Raw genomic sequence first — 22,789 nt, forward strand, 5'->3', positions numbered from 1 at the left:
TGCAAATTAGAAATAAATATTTCAGAAAGAAAGATTTTGGATGATCTATGAATAAAGCCAAATCTGATTCTTTTAACCACTGTCATTCGCAGTTTTAAATACACGGGCAATTCCATAAAATAATCAACGTTTTTGTACGTCCGACCCCCATTTTTCTAAAGTATTACTTCACTTCATAAACTGACCAAGTCATGGTCATTTGAGAGCATTACAAACTTTCAAAAGAACCAGAAACCAGGGACAGAAAATTTCATTCATGTCCCACATATATAGGGGTTCAGATCTAGACGTACATATGGTATTGCCCACATATTAGATTACCGACCTTTTTTACTTGAACGATCATCAATTTACTTGCGTCAGGGCCTATACATCAAACTATCTCGATAATGATTATCACATCAACTATTGTTTATAATTATCATTGACTATATTATTTTCTAAAAAGTGAAAGTGTGAAATGCGTGTTTGAAATTATGTACAAACTGGAAAAATGTTCATGTAGGGCTATACGCCGATGGACCAACATTGCTGAAGGAATATTTTTGCATCTACTTCGCAGAAGCTTTCTGCAACGTTCAGATTATAAATGAAAATACCCTTCAAAATAATCACAATGGACAGTTTGAGGTCAATGTTGAAGGTTGGTGGACTGGGGAGAGCACATCGTCTTAAGATTCGGACCAGACCAAAAAAAAAGCAAATATGTCGTTTGTCCAGAGTCCAGTGCCGGCTGCAGAGAAACATTGTTAGCCGAACAGAGCATCAACAGTTAGCCCAGTCACATCTTTCCCATGAAGTCAAAACACATTATATTTCAATGTGTAAGTATAATGCATTGTTGTAACATTAGGCATCATAAGTTACCGGTTGTAACATAGGGCCTCTGTTAGCGCAATGTTAGCGTTAACAACGTTTCTGTGTGGTCAGTATTGGACGACGCTGCTGTCTTGATTCACCGATTTTCGACAAATGCTGCTAGGGGTATATGAAGGGCTTTGGACAATAGATTCTCTACGTTCCAGAAATCGTCTGCAGAGTGATTGCTAAAACCCTAAGCAATCTAAAACGCTAACGTGTTGTATCCTTTAGCCTCAAAAACACCAGATAGGCCTACTCTCTTTTTACTTGATGCATCAACTATCGGAGAGGCTGATTTTATCACGCTCGCTGTGTTCTGATCAAGTTTCAGGTGATTGTAAGACCCAGCGTCGTCAAAAAACAGACCATTTGAATTTTCCATTCCCTTGTCGCCGTTACATGACGTCATATTGATACCGCGGCCAAGCTTATCGTACTTTTCGAGTGTTACGTCACACTGTCTTGTGAGCTTTCGACGAGGAAGGGTTGTTCCGGTGGTCGTTTCGGAGCCTATCTCATGATCTTGAAAAGGACATGAAGGATCGATGATGAAGTATGCTGGAGCACTGCAGGGGGTAGAATATCGAATATTTTCTTGGATCTTGTCTCCGTCTTCCTTTGCTTTGTTAAAATGAATAGGCTCACTGTAAAGACGATGAAGACCCGTTTTCTCAATTTCTGTTAGTGCGGAAAATTCATCTGTTTGTTTCAAAATGGGTGTAGAATAAACTGGTGAGATTGGCTGACCATCAGATTCATTTAATTTGAAGTAAAATGGTCCTTTTCCAATCTGATCGACATCTGGTCTTCTAAGGTCACTTATCTCTTCTGCAATAGAAAATGGTTTATGTAAAGGTTAATCAATCGAGGTTTTGGAATAATTTTTATTTTCATAATATTTTGTGAACACACGACATTCGTTATTCGTGTGTTTTCTGTCACATGAAAATGTTGAATCAACATAAAAATGTAGCAAGGACAGCTGTACTTCCATCATTAGCATGACTCGAAACAGAACAGGCATAACACTTCTTAGAACAAGGGGGGCAGACAGCATTGTCAACTGCAATAATGCTTAATTCTCGCAATTTATTATTTTTTGGGGGGTATATTGGTGACGTTTTCAGGAACAAAATCATTTCCATTATCAAACACTTATTTTCTGATTGGCTCATTATTGATTATAATTATCATCGTTCAACTTTCAGTCTCTCAGTGGAGCACATGTTGAATTACAAACCTTGATTGATGTTGATGATGGTGGGTGTTAACCTGGTGTCCAAGCTACTCTTGATGATATCATCTTTCTTGTGAATCTCTACCTCCTCATAGGTATGCTCCTGGCTCTCCATCTTCACAAGACGACGGACTCCTTTGCCTGTTATGTAAAGATTCAATTTATTTCAATTTTATTCATCAAGATGATAAAATAACAACTCCGAATTAATTGTTCATTTAAAATAAAATGAACAAGTAAGATGGGTAATAGATTAATCTAAAGACTGATAATTAACTCTTATGGTAATACCAACTTGCCCTATAGCATGCTATATCGTTTTCTGTCAAATGTTTATTTAATTCTTCCTTTAGTTTTTAGTCGCTGATTTCTATTTAGAATATGATTTATTGCAATCTGACAAAATAAAATATGCATCAAAAGTATAAGTGAACACCTATGCAACTGTTTTGTTGTTTCACTGAAATTATAATTATGAATAAGGCCTGCTATACGAACATGAAGAGGAGACACTTTCATAATATTCTTTTGGTTGCCAAAGGACCCAAACACCCTCAAAACAGTAATGACACAAAAAAAAATTAATAAGCACTATGAAAAAATGTAACTTACTTTTTGGTGCTTCTGAGGACTTCACTCGTTTTCTGTGGGAGATAAAGGGAATACAGTCATGCACCTACTTCATGTCTATAACAGACTGGGACTATAGAAAGGAGCACTGGCACTGACTCCCCCCCCCCAAAAAAAATAAATAAATAAATAAAAATAAATAAATAAATAAAATAAAGATAAAAAAATAATAATAATAATAATAAATAAGCAACAACAATAATAATAACAATAAAAATATATAAATATTAACAAAATAAAGATAAAAACAAAAATTCACGACCAATAAAACCCCCCGAAACAATGAGAAAAAAGAAAGGAAGGGAAGAGGGGTATGTTATGGGTTATTATATTATGTCAAACCTTATCACAAAATTACATTTTATCTAAAAAGTTCAACATTTTTACTCGCTCGCTATAGAACTTAACAAATATTTGTCACACATGCCATGACGTGCCCCATCATTTTTATTTTTTTTGTTTACTTTTTTTGCTCATTTCGCAACTGCTAACACTATCAGATGAGTTTTCGACAGCTGAACTATCAATTTTACCTCAGTATAATTATATTCATCTTTGTTACACTGATTGTCTATTAATGCAGGATAGACCTACATTGCAATACAACATGAAGAAAAGCATACCGGATTGGCGTATAATGGAGGGGTATTAGCATACAGCGAATAAATCCATAATAGGGATGGTAAAGACACTGCATTGACCTTGGAGATGAACAGAATACAGTTAATTCTCGCTATACAGAAGTGAACCAGATCGGATCTGCCAATTTAAATTTGATACAATAATAATTGAAAGTGCACTTGTCAGCAGCTCACTCGCTTTGCTCACTTGCTTGTATTTTGTCTCGCCATTCTAACCCTTTTCTATATAGGCTACATCTCATAATTATGCATTAATCCACATGTTTTATGTAAAAAAAAAAAAAACTTACAGTTTCTTCTTCTGTGATCGACATAGGATGACTACAAGAAATGCGACGACTATAAGGATGACAGCGGACGTAGCGAAGGCAGAAAATATTAAGACACGATGTTGTTGGAAAAAGCCACCAGGAGGAGGTGCTTGAGCTGCACCCACATTGGATATTATATGTGGTTCAGTGGTCGAATATACACCAGTAGTCCTTGTCACCTCGGTAACTAAATTGGTAGTATTTGCCAAAGGAGTGGAGGAAGTTTTTTCCCTATGAATTCGCGGTGTTGTTCTCTCTGGAAAAAATTGAACCGGGAAAACATTCATCAGTTAATAGGGTAACCAAAATAATGAAAATGCATTTTTATACTATTAATTTTTTAAGAGGCAATAAAAATGATGGATTATAAGGAATAACTAACCGTATATAGCGACGACTGCATGGACGTGAATAAGTTTAAAAGCCCAGCAATCGCATTGCATTGATACCTTATATAAGCCTATGTAGACCATGGCATGCCATTTGGCAAGTCATTCGTCAACCTAAATTTGCTTGTTTTTAATCATTTTATTCCCCAATATAATTATGAGCCCCTCAAAAAAGAAATCTGACTTTGATCGATAATCCCTTCTCGGTTTTAGTATACATATTAATAAGTGATTAATAACAATAAACAGAACATTTAATTTTCTTTAAAATGATTCCATACTTGATATGGTTTACATGGAGGTACAGTGCCTTGAAATGTGGGGCAAGGTCAAAATTCAAAAGTTGCAAGTGACACATTATTGGAAGAAACTGTTCTTTTTTCCGTGGTGATGAGCGTGTTTCTCAGCGGTTTCTTTTGATTTCATGCACCTTAACATCAACATTAACATGGAGATCTGTGAGATATCATGGTTTGAGTCGTGGTTTGAAATATCCATGCATGTTTTTTTGTTTGTCTGTTATATGTTTGCTTGCGCAGAAGTGTGTTGATTTCATGCTAATGTTGATGTTAAGGTGCATGAAAACAAAAAGAAACCCCTGAGGAACTCACTCATCACCACGGAACAAAAAAGAACAGTGACTTTCAATATTGCGTAATTTTTCAACTTTTGAATTTTAACCTTGCCCAACATTTCAAGGCACAGCACCTCCATGTGAACCAAAGTGATATCATGTAGGGTACCATTTTAAAGAAAATTAAATGATCTTTTGAGTGATATAAAAATGCATTCTGTAAAATTGGGAGTTGGGAGAAATTAATGGTCAAACTCGGATTTCCAAACTTTTTGTATATAATATTATACAGCTGATGCCAGATGCTTACATACACCCCTGGAATTCAGTGAAATTTATTCACTTGCCCAACATTTTAAGATTAACTTTATCTTCAGAAATAAACTACCATGACGAATTTGGTATCAAAATAAAAATGAAAGAATGAAAGAGCGTATTAAGCTCTTTCACAAGTCATGATTGGGATGCCGTTGGAATTAAAGTATATTTCAGGTGGATTTTTTTTTAAAGAAAAAAAAGTAATATTCGTGCCAAATGTATTCTATTGTATTCTCAAACATAGTTTCATAGAAATAAATGTCAAATCTTTGGTTTACATTACATTTTTTTAACAAAAAAGTGTAATCTGAAATATTTGTGTTGAGAAGTAACTAGCACAATAAAATGTTTTTGTCAAGTATTTATATCAAATTTGTCTAAAATATGAAAATATTTTGGGGAAAAATGACACCTAAAATATTCTTCAGCTCTTGATGACAAAGCAATGTGATGAAGGTGCATGACATACTCATTAATGTTTGATATCAAATTCGTCGTAATAGCAGAAATATTTTATAAGACAGTTAATTTTATGATGTTTGGCAAGTGTCAACTTTCTTTGAATTTCCTGGTTGTATCATTAATGTAAACTTCAATGAACTCTTCCTTTCTTTAAACTTATTGGTCGAATTCAATCGAGGAGACACCACTGAAGTGGAGATTCATATTTCTAGTTCATTGGGCACACCGTCAGTGGCGTATAGTGGGTGATAGGGGCACGTGCCCTGGGTGCAACTTTCATTGGGTGCAAAAAAAAAGGTAAAACAAAAATGAGGAGAATAGGCAAAGGAAAAAAGCGCAGAAAAGGAAAGGGACAGGTAAGAAACAAGTAAAATAAATATTAATCTGCCTAAATGTCCGGTAAACTGAGATTTGATTTGCACTATTCAATTCAGTTCTGAAAAATATGCTCTTCAGCATACTTGCACAATTATTTTTTAATGTTGGAAGCAGTTGGAAGAAATTACTTGATGCTGCAAACTTTCCTGCTTGCGTTAAAAAGTATTCGTTCTCAAGAGGGCGCTCGCAACTTTGTTGCGTAATTTTATTGCATAAAAAGTCAACGACTATTATCTCTGCCATGCAGACTTGAGAATTTCACATCTAATGAAGATAGACAATTCATGTTTGTGTGACGCATACAATGACCCGTATACAGTAGTAAATCTGAATTCTCTACGAATAATCCATTAGCGCGATTATACGACTACATTATATATGGCATCATAAAGATAAAGAGGTACGGTCAAGAGGTTAAAAACGGCGTGAAAAACTTGCAGAAGTCAGTACTTTATGATTTTTATACTAGAACACCTGCATGGATTTAGGGCCTTTTGCATATCTCCATTATGATCACAAATATCACGATGGCAGATTAGCGTTCACAGTGTGATATAGTATGAAATGCATTTATAGCCAATAACTACTGAAAAATAGTATTTTCGGTCTCCCCGACCTTCACTGCTTATTTTGGTAGGAAATGATGGGTACTGAAGACTGAATTATATTCATATAAGTTGAAATACGTCACTGGGCACACTCCGTTACGGGCAAGTTATCCGAAAAGTGTCGATAGGTATAACCCGGATTTAGTTTAGTTATAGTTTAGTTTACTCCAACGATGTTGTATAGGACTATAATCCTGTTCATCGATCAAAGTATAGAGTGTCTATTGCTGATGCTCTCCTTCAGACAAAATTAGATGCGCTACTGATGTTGGCAGGGAGGGGTGGCAGGCCGTAGACAGCAAAACATTCCAAAAAAAAAACACACGAGAATAAAAAATCACTCAAAATCATAGACAATCTTCTCCCAATGCTTATCCAGTCTATTCTTAAATGCAATCACCTGAACAAGCAGTATAACTACATCTTCTGGGAGACTGTTCCACACAATAACACTCGGTTAACAAAGAAAAACTTTTCTTAAAGAGTTGGTCAGATGAGCTGGTTTTCATTATGGACAGGGGTAGATAAAATATAATTTCCTTCAACTCACACTCTCACTTTCATTTACAATGATTTAGATTATTATAGAAGCAATCAGGTTCCGAAAACGAATCAAGACAGTAACCAATAGCTCATGCAGGCCCGCAGTGTATATGGATAACAAAATCACATACCACGGATATTTCACAACAAAATTGCTTGTTTTTCTTTGCGTTTATTGCTCGTATGACTGTATACCCTATAAATTCAATGAGACAAGAAAAGTAAATAATTCATCGGCGCTCCCAAAGGAATCGATCCGGGAAGGGGGCTGGGGAGACGACGCAACGGCCCAAAATGAAAACATTATGGGGGGACATATCGATTTGCCCCCCTATTATTTTGACAACTTGAAAAATAGACATTGACACAATATTTGCATGTACGTAGTAATACCTCATTTAATGCAATGCAGGTTACATTTCTGAGTATCTTTTTATTCCATATAAAAAACTCAATGCATGTTAATAAATGAATATAAAGATATAATGCATAAAATATGATTATGTGCAAGGGGTATGATATAAACTTTCACATACCGTATATAGAATAGTCTTGACCCCATTATCTTGTTTAAAACTTGTATACGATTTGTATTTCATTGAAGAATGTTATCTTTTATTATTGCAAGGAACAAGCTGCGGTTTCCAGTGTTCAGTTTCCAGTGGCATAACAGGCAGGGACACTAGGGGGGGCAAGCTGCCCCTGGTGGATTACACCAGGAAAATTTAAAAAAGGAGAAAATGGAGGGAGAAAGAAAGAAAGGGAAAGGGCGGAAGGAAAGGGAAAAGTGAAAAGGAAACGAAAAAAAAATTATTGGAAAAGGAAGGAAAGCGGGAAAAAGAACGAAAGAAGAACATTAAAAGAACAAATTATTCCGAAATAGGCCTATGAAATGCAATAGCAGGGTGCAAAATAAATTAAAAGATGACAAAGTGGCAAACAATAGCGGGAAATGAAGGTAGAATGGAATTAGTCAAAAACTAAATTGGACAACAAAGAAAATATAAAAAATAACTTGATAACACGACCGGGCTGCCGAGGATTTAAAACATAAAAAACGGGAAAAGACGGACAGCATATTGTGCTATATAAGCTTTCTAAACTTTATGCAGATAAGCTATCGGAGCTTGTCCCAGACCCCATGCTGTAGGGGCTCTTCATCTATAACCTTCACATGGCTCTATAACGCCCCCCCCCCTGTAGGGACCCTTCATACGTTAAGCTTTACGTTCAATCACTGGCGGTAAGGGTGGTCTCACACACAAGAGGAAATCAAAGGAATTCTAGAAGACAACGTAATATGAATGGAAACAATAAAATGTATTATTTTGCTGAATATTATGGAAAATCTATTACATAATTAGAATTTTATTAATTTTATTTTAATAGGCAGTTTTCCCCCAGCCCGCTGGCGACTTTTTACAAATTTTCCCACATTGCTATGTTTTGCCCCTCAAAATATTTGGTTCAGTACGCAAAGTTCTGAGTTGAATAGAATTAATTTGTTGTGTAAAAGCTATCGCATATATGCGATACATTCGTAATTCCGAAGCTTCGTTATAGTAGACTTTTTAAGAGGTTGAACGCTGCATTTTTGAGTACAAATGTCCCACTTGGCACAAATGTTCCTTGAGTCAAAAGAAAAAGATTCATCCAAAGAGACACGCTGTATCTATGCAAATAAGCAAGTAATTTGCATAAATTTGCATATTATGTCGATATAGTATAAACAAGTAATTCAGAATATATATTTCACCAGAACTGCCCTAAAATTGGAAATAAAGACTTAGGGTAAGACAGGGAAGAAAATTGTCATAAAATAATTGGGATATCCTTGTTTATTATTACCTAATTTACATAAATTATGCAAATTATAATTTTAAAAGAGTATTTTTTCAAGAATCCTGAACTGTTTTATAAATAACAGCAATTAATACAAAATGTCAACATTCTACATGAAAGAGAATATATTAGTGAAAAGATCGATATGCTTCATGACAGTATTAGTGTCTTAATTTGCTTAGAAAGAGGGCAAATAATGTCAAAATGTATGACGTGATATTGCGCTAAAACGAGACCAAAACAACCTCTATGTCACAGTCACACTCACGAATCGGACAATAAAGCGATCAATTTTATGGTATGTCATTCGAGATAACACAATCTCAACACAATAGCTTCCATCGGCTTCTCGTATCGCTTTTTTTGGTGTGTCTGCTACACCGTAATCTATGATACATACGGGCAAAATGCATTTCGGTATCGGTTAAACAGTATTAATTTTGTTTTATCTGTTTCTAATTTGTTTCTCTCGGAAAATTTACAGGAGACATCGCTTTGCAGGTTACTGCTTTAATGAAGCTCAGGGACCTGGGAACGATTTTTTTCAGTGGGGGTGCTGAAAGCTCTCCTCAATGGGGGGGGGGCACAATTGAGTTTTCCATAATTACACACACACACACACCTCTAAAGGCACACACACACCCTCACACACACACATATATATATATATAGATTGAATAGGTTGAATACTATATATGTATATGACAATGACAGTTACTTCTTAGCTTTCTACTAATAAAAGAACATAGATATATAATTAGAGAACTCGAGCGCGAAGCGCGAGCTTTTCTGGGGGGGATTTATGTATTTTGTCCTGAAAATTGAACATTTTGAGCAATTTTTGTGGTCCTGAACAAGATGCGTATGTAACAAATAATAACTGCGAACGTGATCAGCGCGAGCAGATATTTTTCATATACGCTCTGGCCTGATCGAAAGGGACGTGTTATAAGGACTGTTTGCAGTTACCCATTAAGACGATACATATATCAACAATCAAATAATGCGAGCGCGAAGCGCGAGCTGAAAATTTTGACATTCCGACCTAAATACTGGACATTTTAAGCACTTTTTGTAATCATGATCAGGATAGGTATATAACTATACATTTGATGCGAGCGCGAAGCACAAGCGGAAACAAAATTGAGATTTCAGACCAAAAAAACCGAGACATTCTAAGCACTTTTCTAATTATGAAGAGGATAGGTATATGACTATACAACTGATGCGAGCGCGAAGCGCGAGCAGAAATAAAAATGAGATTTCAGACCTATAAAAGGGACATCTTAAGCACGTTTCTAATCATGAACAGGATAGGTATACAACTATACAATTGATGCGAAGCGCGAGCGGAAACAAAATTGAGATTTCTGACCAAAAAAGAGACATTCTAAGCACTTTCCTAATCATTAAGAGGATAGGAATATAACTATACAGCTGATGCGAGCGTGAGCGGAAACAAACTTGAGATTTCAGAACAAAAAAAAAATTCTAAGCACTTTTCTAATCGTGAAGAGGATAGGTAAATAACTATACAATTGATGCAAGCGCGAGCGGAAACAAAATTGAGATTTCAGACCAAAAACGAGACATTCTAAGCACTTCTCTAATCATGAAGAGGTTAGGTAGCCTATATAACTATACAATTGATGCGAGCGCGAAACGCGAGCAGAAATAAAATGGGATTTAAAACCTAAAAACAGGACATCTTAAGCACTTTTCTAATCATGAACACAGTGGCGTACCGTGGGTCACGGCATGGGGGGGGGGGCACCAGCAAAAATTCTGAGTCACTTAGTGAGCGCGCAATCGTCAGGTATACTTACCTAATATAGACATTTTAAGGAAGCACTTGTAGTCATTGTGATCATAAATAAAAATACGCATCTCAGCAATGAAATAATGCGAGCGCGAAGCGCGAGCTTAAAAATTTGTGATATTCAGACCTAAAAAGGGACATTATAATCGATTTTGTAATCATAATACGTACCTGTCTCGCTAAACAATGCGAGCGCGAAGCGCGAGCCGAAATTTGTGTATATATTGACCCCAAACAGGGAGATCTTAAGGACTATATTTTAGGAATCCCTTAATAGACATGTCTCACCATAGTCATCCAATGCGAGTTCCAAGCGCTTGCTGATTTTGTTAGAATTACATCTGAACACATGAAGCACTTTGTGTAGTCATTGTAATCATGATTACCATACGCATCTCACTAATCAAATATTGCGAGCGCGAAGCGCGAGCTGAAAATTTAGATAATTCAGACCTGAAGCGGGGCATTCTAAGGTTTGCTTGTAGAAATTCACTAAGACCATACGTATTTCACTATCCAAATGATGCGAGCGCGAAGCGCAAGCTAAAATTTTTTTATATTCAGATCAGAAAAAGGGACATTTTAAGGACTGATTTTAGGAATTCACGGAGAGCAGACTTATCTCAACAATCCACTGATACGAACGTAATCACGGACAGGAAATGTTTTGTATTAAGACCTTAACATGGGGCAATCATTTTAAGTAGTCATTAAAAAAGCATATGTCACTACATAAAACAATAATATATTTGGTGTATATTGCACTTGAAACGGGAGTTTTTCGTACAACAGGTTTATAATGTATATCTGTCTAAACAGACAATGCGAGCACCAGGAACAATGACAACATAGGCCCTGAGCAAATTATGTTTCATAAAGTTATGATAAAAATGTTTCCTATGTAATATAACATAACGTGATTATAATGTAATATACCATTATAATGAATAATAATTTCTTCTTTCCCACTACGTTCCTCTTCCTTTCTCCCTCTTTTTCTCCTTTTCCCCATTTTTTTTTTGGTCAGCCGATCCCCCCCGTAGTTACGCCACTGCATGAACAGAATAGGTATATAACTATACACAATTGATGAATTGATAAGAATAAAGATTTGATCAAAATCCGACAAGGAAATCAAAGTTATTGCATTTTAAAGATTAGCATTATTCCGGTGAAACAGTTTTAAGCATGTCTTCATTAATATCCAATGAGCAAACTGATGATGTCATATCCCCACTTGTTCTTCTGTATTTCATTATATAGAATTAGGTTTATTCAATATTTTCCCTTCAAGAACCAAAAACAGTTGAATTGACAACTGATTTAGTCAATTAGATATTCTTTGCTGCAACTTATTTCATTATAAGGGAGACATATCATTCACACTGGTTTGAAAAAAAAATGAAACAATGTTGATTCCATGTAATAACACAAGAAACAGGATAGTGGGAATGTGACATCTTCAACCCACATGGGCGGAAATCCCAGAGGGGACAGGGGGACACAATATCAAATGTACCCTCCTATTTTTGGTCTTTCATTATGGAGAAAAATACATCACTTCACAATCGAAATAATACATGTACATTTGACTAATTACCTTACATTTTGGGTGAAAACCTTTTTTTTTTGGGGGGGGGGCTTGTCAAACTTTGTTAGGGTTAAAATGACCTAACATTTAGGGTGATAACCTTTTGTTTTTTTTTGCTTGTCAAATTCTCCTGATCCTGGTCCCCCTACCTTTGGGGACAGATTTCCGCCCATGTCAACCCACCTATTAAATATTCATGATGACATGTATATCACCATTTTCATAAAATATTGCTGAAATTTAGAATTAAATAACTGAACTATTTGTTATCAGATTTTCATAGAATTTATTTATTTTGATAAAATGTATTTGATATAAATATTTTCGGCCTGGAGTACCCCCAAAAGCTGCGTATCTGAATAAACATGCGTGCGCGTGTTTAGAGATAGACCTAGTATCTGGGCATTCTAAATACCTTTTTTATCATAAAAATCAATAATGCAAGCGCGAAGCGCGAGCAGAAAATATTCGATATTCCGATCTGAAAAAGGGTGAATCTAATTTTAAGTACTGTGTCGGAAAATTCTGAAGGGGGGGTTCTACAAAACGTTCATTTTCATTACATTTCCGTCATTTATCATACCTACCACTGACTAGCTTTCCAGGAGGTGCTGCCTATGGAAAATGACATGCAGCACCCCCAGCCCCCCCCCCCCCCCCCAGCACCCCCGCTTCTCAGGACCATGGGGGCAGGGTGAAAAAGACTGAAATTTGATTTCTATGTCTGACTTGTAATTTTTTATACAAAACACGGGCGTTCGGGCACGCAAACACTTAATTCGACATAAAACCGGGAAGTTTCAAGTCCAGTCACACCCATGTCTCTCCCGCGTGCAACCACGTCTGTATCGGGGTGCCGGAGCTTGATTGAGTCGCGTTATAGGCATGATAGGAGCGATGTTATTGGAATATGTGAAAGACTATGTAAATGATTTGCGTTTTTGGATGTGATAATTATGTACATTATAACATATTAAAAAATATACAGGGGGAACCTGATTTCGTGGGGGTGCTGCCTATGGAAAATAATACACGCAGCACCCCCAGGAAAATTTCTGGGGGTGCTTCAGCACCCCCAGCACCCCCGCTTCCCAGGTCCCTGATGAAGCTCTGGCACATGAATCATGACGAATGTACCCCCACCTCAATCCATATATCAACTTTGTTAAAATATATATCTTTTGGAGACCCCAAAGTGGCAAAACTGCATCTCCCCGGCATTCCCGCTACCTTACAAAACCAATTTGACTTGTATTATCAACTTGGAAAACACAGATGTATGGGACATCAGACAACATGATTCCTGACATTTTTTTTTTGTTTATTTAAGCCCACGGGAGCCCTCCGAATTTACCCCATCCCCTCTCCGTATTTCGACTTTAAATTAAAAAATATCATGTTTTAAAGCCATCGGCAAGGCAAATTGCGTTTTTTTTGTATAATAAAGCAACTTTTATTTTTATATTTACATTCATCATTATTGATATTATAATTATTATTATTATTATCATTATTGTTATTACTATTATTATCATTATTATTGTTCTGCCGTTTGTAATAGTGCTCTAGCACAGTAAAAGCTATATAACCCAACAGGAGCATGCCTAGGATACCCTTTCCCTTTTTGGTTTTATGTATTAACAAATAGTGTATTGTCTTTAGAACTCTTAAAAGATTACTTTTGTTTTATTGATACCTTGAATAGATTGAGGAGAAAATACTCTACAACTGACATGTAGAGGAGCTGTGGTAAATTGAAGAACAGCCACACGGCCCTTTATTGATTCCACTCTATGTTGAATTTAAAAAATATTTTGAGAGTCCAATCGGAAGAAAGATACATTTCTACTACACACAGTAAAGCCTCTTTGCGTTCTCCTCTTGAAAAAAAAACATAGAAGGCATTGTTTTATATCTCATAAAATAAGTTCGTGTACGTGACGGTGGCCTGTCGAAGTTGCCAAAACCGTTTATTTTGTTTTGACAATATATATTTAGAATATCGTCTAAATGAAGCCCTCATCTGGAAAAGGGCACTTATTAAAGGCAGCATCTACATTATTATAGAGGAGGCCTTGGCACTGGGAAGAGGGGGCTGAAGCTTGTTTAATTTCTTGGGACCAAAATTTTACATTGAACCTTTTTTTATTTTCAAATTTACATCAATAAATTTTACAGGCAAATAAACAAAAAGAATTGCACTACAAAATGATTTTTTTGGGTAACGTTTCTTTTTTTTGTCACATCTGCCGGAATTCCAGGGGGTGCTATCTATCGAGAATAATACACGCAGCACCCCCCCCCCCCCCTCTTCCGGAAAATCTTGCGGGTGCTTCAGCCCCCGCTTCCAAGTACCAGGGCCTCCTCTATATAATGTAGATGCTGCCTTTAATAAGTGCCCTTTTCCAAATGAGGGCTTCATTTAGACGATATTGTAAATATATATTGTCAAAACAAAATAAAGGGTTGGGCAACTTCGACAGGCCACCGTCATGTCCACGAACTTATTTAATGCGATATAAAACAATTAATGCCTTCTATGTTTTTTTTTCAAGAGGAGAAAGTAAAGAGGCTTTACTGTGTGTAGTAGAAATGTATCTTTCTTCCGATTGGACTTTCACCCCTTTTTTTGCAGTTAACAAGTCTACTATTATTCCGAAGGTTCGTTAGTCCGATAACGAAGTGAGATTCATAATTCCGAAGGTTCGTTAATCCGAAAAAGAAATGAGGTTCGTAATTCCGAAGGTTCGTTAGTCCGAAAACTAAATGATTAACTAATCTTATTTCGTTTTCGGACTAACGAACCTTCGGAACAACGACCTTATTTCGTATTCGGATTAACGAACCTTCGGAACATCGAACCTTATTTCGTTTTCTGATTATCGAACCTTCGGAATAACGAACCATCGGAATAACGCCACAAATGTTCGGATTGACGAACCCTTTTACGTTTTCGGATTAACGAACATCGAGGTAAAGGCAATTTACGTGTTTCGGAATTTTCGGAACCTTCGGAATTACGAAGTGTAACCAAAAGCTATAACACCCGCGATTTGATTAAAAATAGCGGCATTCTGCTAGGTTTAAATGACTTTGATATCAAGAAGTTCTGGAACCCCTGTTTCACCGCTGTCCATTTCTTTATATTTTGCTTTACATTGTAAATTTCATGGAAGTTGACATAAAAAACAATAAATACAATTAATCAAACAAAATTACCAAATCCTTGCTGGGCTTCGACTTCGTTGCTATTAGTAGATGATGTTGACAAAAGTCTCTTCGGGGTTTCGATTGCTTCTGCTCTGGCGTTTCTTAAAGTGAAAGTAAAGGGAAAGAAAATAATGCAATGTGACATCCGATCATCAATATTTGGGGGACACTAATGGGGGACTTGAGGTACTGGACTCGCAAAAGTTCACTGAGCAAGAAATGAAGAAGAAAAAATAGAAAATGGAATAAAAAAAATGAAAGTGGCTAACATTATTACGATCAACCAGTAGTATCAATTCAAGATTAAAAGACCTTTATCTTCATCCAATGATTACCATGATGTTCTCTTCTAAAAAGGAAACCGTATTTTAACTGTCTGATTTATCACTTTTATAGGCGGGTGTTGGAGAGGTAATCATTCATTTATTTCTACAGGGTAACCGATTCAGTTATAAAAGTAAAGGGGCACTGCATCACGAAAAAAAATGCATTTTTTTACAAAGACTGCTCGAAAAAACAGGTTGAATCAGGGAAGCGTTTCATGAAAGTTGTCAGAACTGACAAGTTGTCTTTCTCCGACAGTTACCATAGTAACAATCAGAGGCCAGTGCCTTTCAGCCAATCAAATCCAAGGATTTCACTCAAGTTGTCAGCACTAACAAATTTTAGTCATTGCTGACAACTTGAGTGAAACACCCACCTAAAAATCCACGAGGGGGGGGGCTACGGAGGGAAAGGTGTAAGAGCGGGATGTGCATAGGCGGATCCAGTGGGCCCGAGGGGCCCGGCCCCCCACACCCCTATTGGCGAGCAACAAAAAAAAAGGGGGGAAGAAAGAAAAAAAGGAAGAGAGAGGAAATAGAAGGGGAAACAAAAGAGGAAGAAGACGAGTGAATAAAATAAGATGAGGGGAAGACTTGGAAAATAATAAAGAAAATTTTTCATGCCACTAAATAAAATTTTCGCTCGCATTCCATTTTAGGTGATTTACATATCTTTTTCAATATGGAGGTTAAATATCAATATATGATATACAAAAAATATTTCATCTCGGAAATCGAGCTTTCGTTATTTTCATGTATTCCATAAATTTTTCAAATATTCCTTTTCAGGTCTGGGGAGCGTTTAATAAATATTTTCATCCGACAAGTTGTCAGATCTGACATCTTTCAATGATTTTGATTGGCTGAGAGGCACTGTTCCTATGGTAACTGTCGGATAAATGGGACTTGTCAGATAAAACGTCCGATAAGTCCTTTCATGAAACGCCCCCCTGATTGTCGAAACGTATCAGATAGCGCTGCGCGCTCGCATTTTGATTGGCGAGTTATGTATGTCTCAATATTGATTATACAACAAACTACTTAAAATCCCCTTTTCATGACAGTGTATAAAAAAAATAGGCTCGCAATTGGCGCTCGCATTAATAACCGATACATCCTAGTTATAATTGCAAATGTGATTGAAATGTCCAGTTTTCAGGCCATCATATTATAAGATTTCCTGCCCTCATTAGGCATTAATGAATAAGATATCAATTTAATAATTGTCCCTTTTGTTTCATCTTGAGCTTAGCAAGAGGAATAGGCAGACAGTCTTCATTTTCATAATTATGATGACATGTCCTAAGGACATTATCATTATCCAGTTTCAGATCACAATATCAAAAATTTTCTGCTCGCGCTGTGTGCTCTTATTATTAATGTAGAAATATCCCTTATTACTCATTCTTTTCATGATTTACAGTACATGAATATAGTGTCCCGTTTTTAGATCTAAATCTCGATTTTTTTTCCGCTCGCGCTCGCATCAATAGTTACATAGCTATCTTGTTCACGATTATATGTCAACAATTTCAAAAAAAAATCGTCAAAATGTCAAAAAATTCGATCAGTTCAAAACGCATATGAAAATTTTCTGCTCGCGCTTTGCGCTCGCATTAATAATGTAAGGAAGATCCCCAATTACTCATCCTTTTCATGATTTACAAAACATGAATCGATTCTCGTTCAGTAAGTCTGCCTCTATAAATATTCCGTTCACGCTTCGCGCATTCATTGTTTAGTTATAAACCTATTCTGTTTAAGTTACAGAACGTGCTTAGAATTTCATTTCTTCGGGTAAAATGTCAGCTCGCGCTTCGCGCTCGCATTATTTTATTTTTAAAATTTGTAACGTCTTCATGGCTAACTGCATGTAATCCTTAACAGGTACCTTTTCCATCAGTTCAATTCTGCTCGTACTTCGAGTTCGTAGTAATTATAAAGTTGCATACACATCTTTTTCAGGATAACATACATTGTCCAGAATGTTCAAATTTTAGGAAAAAATACGTAAGATTAAAAAAAAATAGATCGCGCTTCGCCCTCGCATTATCAGAAGATAAGGATTATGATATGTCTGTTGCTTAATAAAAATAAAGCTAAAATAAAAAGTGACTATTAGGACTACCCCTTCAAAGAAACCAAAAATCATCTTCGAGCGGCCGATTGGGGAAAATATGGCTGAAAAAAATCCGCTCTCCCCCCCCCCCCCCGCCCCCATTGACGAAGGCTGGATCCGCCCCTGGATGTGATATCGCTTTCTAAATAATATTACGTCAAAATCCATGACAAATTTTGATTTTAGGACAAAATTTTAGCTTACTCGCACATTGCCATGGGAATCGGGGGTGCTGAAGCAACTCCCCCCCCCCCCTCCTATGTATGTTATTTACCATAGGCAGCATGCACCACTGAAAATCAGGCTTGTCTTTTTTTCTTTTTTAAATAAAACCCCCTTACCATGAAATTGGGATGAGAAAGGGAGGTCATCTGTTGCTTCGCTCCCTCGCCCAGGACTGGTTCCTTTTTATTCTTGCACCAGATAAATTCGTCATCGCTAAACCATGCTATAATTAGACCTAGTCTTTAGATCTAGGCCTACTTTATACTGGGCCTAGAATTTATTCAACTCATTGCATTTTCTCACTTAACATTCTAACTCGTTATATTTTGAAACAAAATAACTTTTTAAGGCCAGGGGTAGACGAGCGTCTCAAGTAACCTAGATGATACTTAGGCCTATAGATTTAACTTTGTTTTGCCTAGATTTAGCCCTATCTAGAGATTTTTTTCACGTTTTTTTTCAAATATCAGTTTCCCTTTGGCTTTGAGGAAAATGTTTCACGCTCCAGCCATTCAAATCTAGGGCCTAACGTCAGATCGATCGTTTTATTTCGGGCATGTTTTGAGGCAGTGATTTGGGAAATTGTGTTTTATGAAGCCTTTTTTGAAGGTTCTTTTGTTTTTATGATTTCAGAGTCAAATCCACGGTTTCTTTCTTGAAAATTGGGTGGCTCTGAAAAGAGCCGTTGTCTACGAGATGGAACTTGAGTCCATCTATCGGGATGTGGTGTATTTGGTGACAGCCTTGGTACCTTCTGAAACGGCGTGCTTAGCAAGCTCACCAGGAAGAAGCAGACGAACAGCAGTCTGTACTTCGCGGCTTGAAACGGTGCTCTTACGGCTGTACGTGGTAAGACGCGAGGCTTCACTAGCGACGCGCTCAAACACATCGTTAACAAAGCTGTTCATGATGGACATGGCGCTTCTTGAAATGCCAGTGTCGGGATGGACTTGCTTCAACACTTTGTAGATGTAGATTCCATAGCTTTCACGTCGACGGCGACGTCTTTTCACAGCGACTCCACGACGCTTGCTGGCCTTTCCTCCGCGCTTGGCTCCCTTGCCACCCTTGCCTCCCTTCTGGGGGCTACGCTTGGTTGGACTTCGCTTGGTAGGACTTCTCTGTGACGGCATTCTGATTGCTGCTGGTGCGAGAATGATAATGCCAAACCGATGATCGATCTATTTATAAAAGATGATGCATGCAAATGAGGATCCGCATCGCCGGGAAAGCCAGAAAATTCACCAATCAAAGCTTAGCTCGAACAACTTTAAGCCAATCAACGCTCGATTAAAGTGCGCGCTTTATGCAAATACACCGGATTCGCGAAAGTTGTGGGCTGCTCTCTATGTCTAAAGCTGCTGGCCTAGTGCCGCGCCTCCTGGCGCTAATCGGAGTGCGTGACCGGCCAGTCTTGGCGCCCAAACTTTTACAGAACTTTGGTTAGGCCAAATATGATATGCAAAAAAAAAAAAAAGGACGCACCATTGTATACCCGGGGGGGGGGGCTGGAAGTTTGGGTTGTTTTTTTTTCCTTTTTTCATTGAGCAATTTTTTTTCCTTACTCCATTGAGACAATTTTTTTTTTGGGGGGGGTTGCACCTTTCAGTTGACTTGTCAGTGGACTGAGTTTTTTTACTCTTATGGTGAGCCAATTTTTTTTTTTTGCTCATATCGCACGTCAATTTTTTTTTTGAAAAACTTCCACCCCACCCCCCGGATATCTAATGGTGCGTCCCTTACTGAGTCAGGGGGTGGGAGGAGCAATTAATCATTTTCCCCGATCGGCCGCTCAATATTATTGTTATTCCTAACAGTCACTTTTCGGCTTTATCATTTTTTTATAAAGCAAAATAATTATTATGCAACAATCTCAAAAGCCCTATATTGCTAGCTAAATTTTCTGGAAATTTAATGCATTTTGTCCTGAAAATTGAACATTCTGGGCAATGTTTTTTTAATCCTGAACAAGATACATGCATAATAATAACTAGATAATTACTGCGAGAGCGATGCGCCAGCAGAAATTACGTTCTGGCCTGATTTTAAGGGACCTGTTAAGGACATGTTTTGATAATTTTTTTTCAACAAATAAGCGAGCGCAAAATGCGAGCTGAAAATTTTTACATTCCGACCTATATAAAATGCTGGACATTCTAAGCACATGTAATCACGGGGTAGGTATGTACAAGCAATTTTGATGCGTGCGGAAAAAAGAGATTTCAGACCTAAAAGAGATACTATTCTTGCTTTGTGAATCATGATAAGGATGGGTGATCGTGTACTAGTATCTTCCTAAATTAATAATGCGGCGAGTGCGAAGCGCGAGCAGAACATTTTGATATTCAGACCTAAAATTAAAAAGGAACATTATAAGCAAATTTTGTAATCATGACACGCACCTGTCTCGCCAAACAACAATGTGAGCGTGAAGCGCGAGCTGAAATTTTTCTTTGTATATGATCCCAAGCCAGGGATTTTTAAAGTATTTTAAAGACTATTTTTAAAGAAATCCATTCAAAATAATTTACCACAGTCATATAATGCAAGTGCCAAGCGCTTGCTGATTTTGTTAGAATTGCATCTAAACACATGAAGCACTCATTGTGAACATGATTATCATAAAAATATACGCACCTCACTATTGCGAGCGCAAAGCGCGAGCTGAAAATCTAAGAAATTCAGACGTGAAGAGGACATTCTAAGGCTTGTTTGTAGGAATGCACTAAGACCATACGCATTTCACTAACCAAATGATATGAGCGCGAAGCGCGAGCTGAAAATTGTTTATACTCTGATCAGAAAAAGGACATTTAAGGACTTATTTAAGAATTCATGAAGAGCAGACATATCTCACCAATCCACTAATGCAAACGTAAGCACGGACGATGTTTTCTATCAAGACCTTATAATTAAAATGGGGTAATCGCCATTACGGTAGTAAAAAAAGAAGCATTTTGTCATATAAAACAATAACTCGAATTGCGAGGAAATTTGGCGCATATTGACTTGAAAACGAGAGGATTTAGTACAACTTAGGCCTACTATCTCGTTAAACAGAAAAACCGAGCACCATGCAGGAACAATGAAGACATAGGCAATGATTATGTTTCACAAAGTATTGTTACGTTATATAAAATAGCATAATGATATAACATTATAATGAACAATAATTTGTTCTTTCCCAAGGGTCTTCTTTCCTCCCTCTTTTTTCATTTTCCCCGTCACTTTGCCCCCCCCCCCCTCCCCTCCCGTAATTACGCCACTGCATGGTCAGGATAATAATGAGTCTTTAATACTATTAAAACACCTACCCATGTGTCGGTGTAGTTTTCCCAGTATCAGGTAATGGATCGTGAAAATGAGATGATGATTCCCATGCTGATGAATGTTGCACCCATTCTCCATGATCTACATAACTTGGACCGTCGTGAGGCTCCCAGATAGAGCTGTCAGACATCTTGTTCGTTCCCTGAATCAAATTATCAAACAGTTGGTACCTATATACGCAGACCACCAAATCGAGATTGCATTTACTGGTCGACGGGGCTTTTGTGCTCTTTAAAAAAAATCTAACAAGATGGTTACTAAAATATGGTCCCTTTCGATCACGTCATAAGCTTTGATCTAAACACCATGCAGTCGGTAGTGATGAAAACGGAAGCTTTGTCAACCCTATACAAGTGCGTTCACTGAAAACAGTGAATGACGTCAAACGTGAATATGTATGGGAAGGTAAGTTGAATTTGTAAAGTATTGGTTTGGAAAGATAGAGGAAATATAATAACTAGTAAAATCAGGATATTAAGATGACGATGAAAAAACAACAAAATAAGAATAATGATAATAAATATACATAATAATACATACAATTATATATATATATATAATATACATGTATATATACAGTACGTCCCAGAAAAAACGAAACCGAGATTTAGCGATCATTTATCATAACTTAATCATAAATAGAATAGACAAATTACCTACCAATTTAAAGCTTAGAATCTCCTCTTTCATCTGATATTACTTAGGTTATTTCTTATTCACGCATGAGTGAGCAAAAATAATTTGAAGACAGGATACCAAAAACTCATTTGGCGGGGGTATCTGGGTTTCAAAGAGAAAACCACATTTTTGAAAAGTTCAATATCTCCTCTTTAATTTGATACCTAAATTACAGGAAATGGTCAAGAAATAACAAAGTTCTGGTTATTTGAAATAAGGCTTGAATTTCAATAATTTCATAAAATGAAGAGGTTCTCCAGGCTGGCTTTCAAACTCACTCGACACTCCGTTTTGTTGACGATCAGCCATGCATTAAATCTTTTGTTCACCATGCGAAAGCTTCTGTAGGAAACCGGTGAAAACTCGTTTATCTCATGAAAATTATGGAAATACAAGCCTTATTTCAAATGACCAGAACTTTTTTTTATTTCTTGACCATTTTCTGTACTTGAGGTACCAAATTAAAGAGCAGATATTGAACTTTTCAGAAATGTGGTTTTCTCTGAATAAGAAATAACCTAAGTAATATCAGATGAAAGAGGAGATTATATAAGCTTTAAATTTATAGGTCATTTGTCTATTCTATTTATGATTAAGTTATGATAAATGATCGCTAAATCTCGGTTTCGTTTATTCTGGGACGCACCGTATTATGTAGGTAGTTAAATAAGTACATATACACAGACGAAATGTTGACAAA

The 22,789-nt window shown here is 36.8% G+C and overlaps 2 protein-coding genes across 2 annotated transcripts; both read right to left on the reverse strand.

Annotated features, from left to right (window-relative positions):
• Nucleotides 1-301: 301 nt before the first annotated feature.
• Nucleotides 302-21,585, reverse strand: LOC121410630. The gene is made up of 6 exons (XM_041602847.1): nucleotides 21,396-21,585; nucleotides 15,424-15,515; nucleotides 3,660-3,936; nucleotides 2,711-2,742; nucleotides 2,102-2,239; nucleotides 302-1,689 (listed from the first exon to the last, which is right to left on the reverse strand). The coding sequence occupies exons 1-6, from the start codon at nucleotides 21,539-21,541 to the stop codon at nucleotides 1,064-1,066; spliced, it is 1,311 nt and encodes a 436-aa protein (XP_041458781.1). The 5' UTR covers nucleotides 21,542-21,585; the 3' UTR covers nucleotides 302-1,063.
• Nucleotides 18,646-19,377, reverse strand: LOC121410631 (histone H2B.1, sperm). Its single transcript, XM_041602849.1, has one exon. It carries the CDS (start codon nucleotides 19,212-19,214, stop codon nucleotides 18,795-18,797), a length of 420 nt encoding a protein of 139 aa, XP_041458783.1. The 5' UTR covers nucleotides 19,215-19,377; the 3' UTR covers nucleotides 18,646-18,794.
• Nucleotides 21,586-22,789: the final 1,204 nt, after the last annotated feature.

The sequence above is a fragment of the Lytechinus variegatus genome, chromosome 3, assembly GCF_018143015.1.
Source record: "Lytechinus variegatus isolate NC3 chromosome 3, Lvar_3.0, whole genome shotgun sequence".
In the NCBI taxonomy this organism is placed as follows: domain Eukaryota; kingdom Metazoa; phylum Echinodermata; class Echinoidea; order Temnopleuroida; family Toxopneustidae; genus Lytechinus; species Lytechinus variegatus.

What these genes read in the sequence shown, in the direction of transcription:
- LOC121410631 (XM_041602849.1), bottom strand. Translation starts at nt 19,214, where the DNA reads ATGCCGTCACAGAGAAGTCCTACCAAGCGAAGTCCAACCAAGCGTAGC.
- LOC121410630 (XM_041602847.1), bottom strand. Translation starts at nt 21,541, where the DNA reads ATGTCTGACAGCTCTATCTGGGAGCCTCACGACGGTCCAAGTTATGTA. An exon ending in CGATCACAGAAGAAGAAACT is followed by an intron (nt 2,743 to 3,659) that starts GTAAGTTTTTTT and finishes TATCTCCCACAG; the next exon opens with AAAACGAGTGAAGTCCTCAG. An exon ending in GTCCTCAGAAGCACCAAAAA is followed by an intron (nt 2,240 to 2,710) that starts GTAAGTTACATT and finishes TTTACATAACAG; the next exon opens with GCAAAGGAGTCCGTCGTCTT.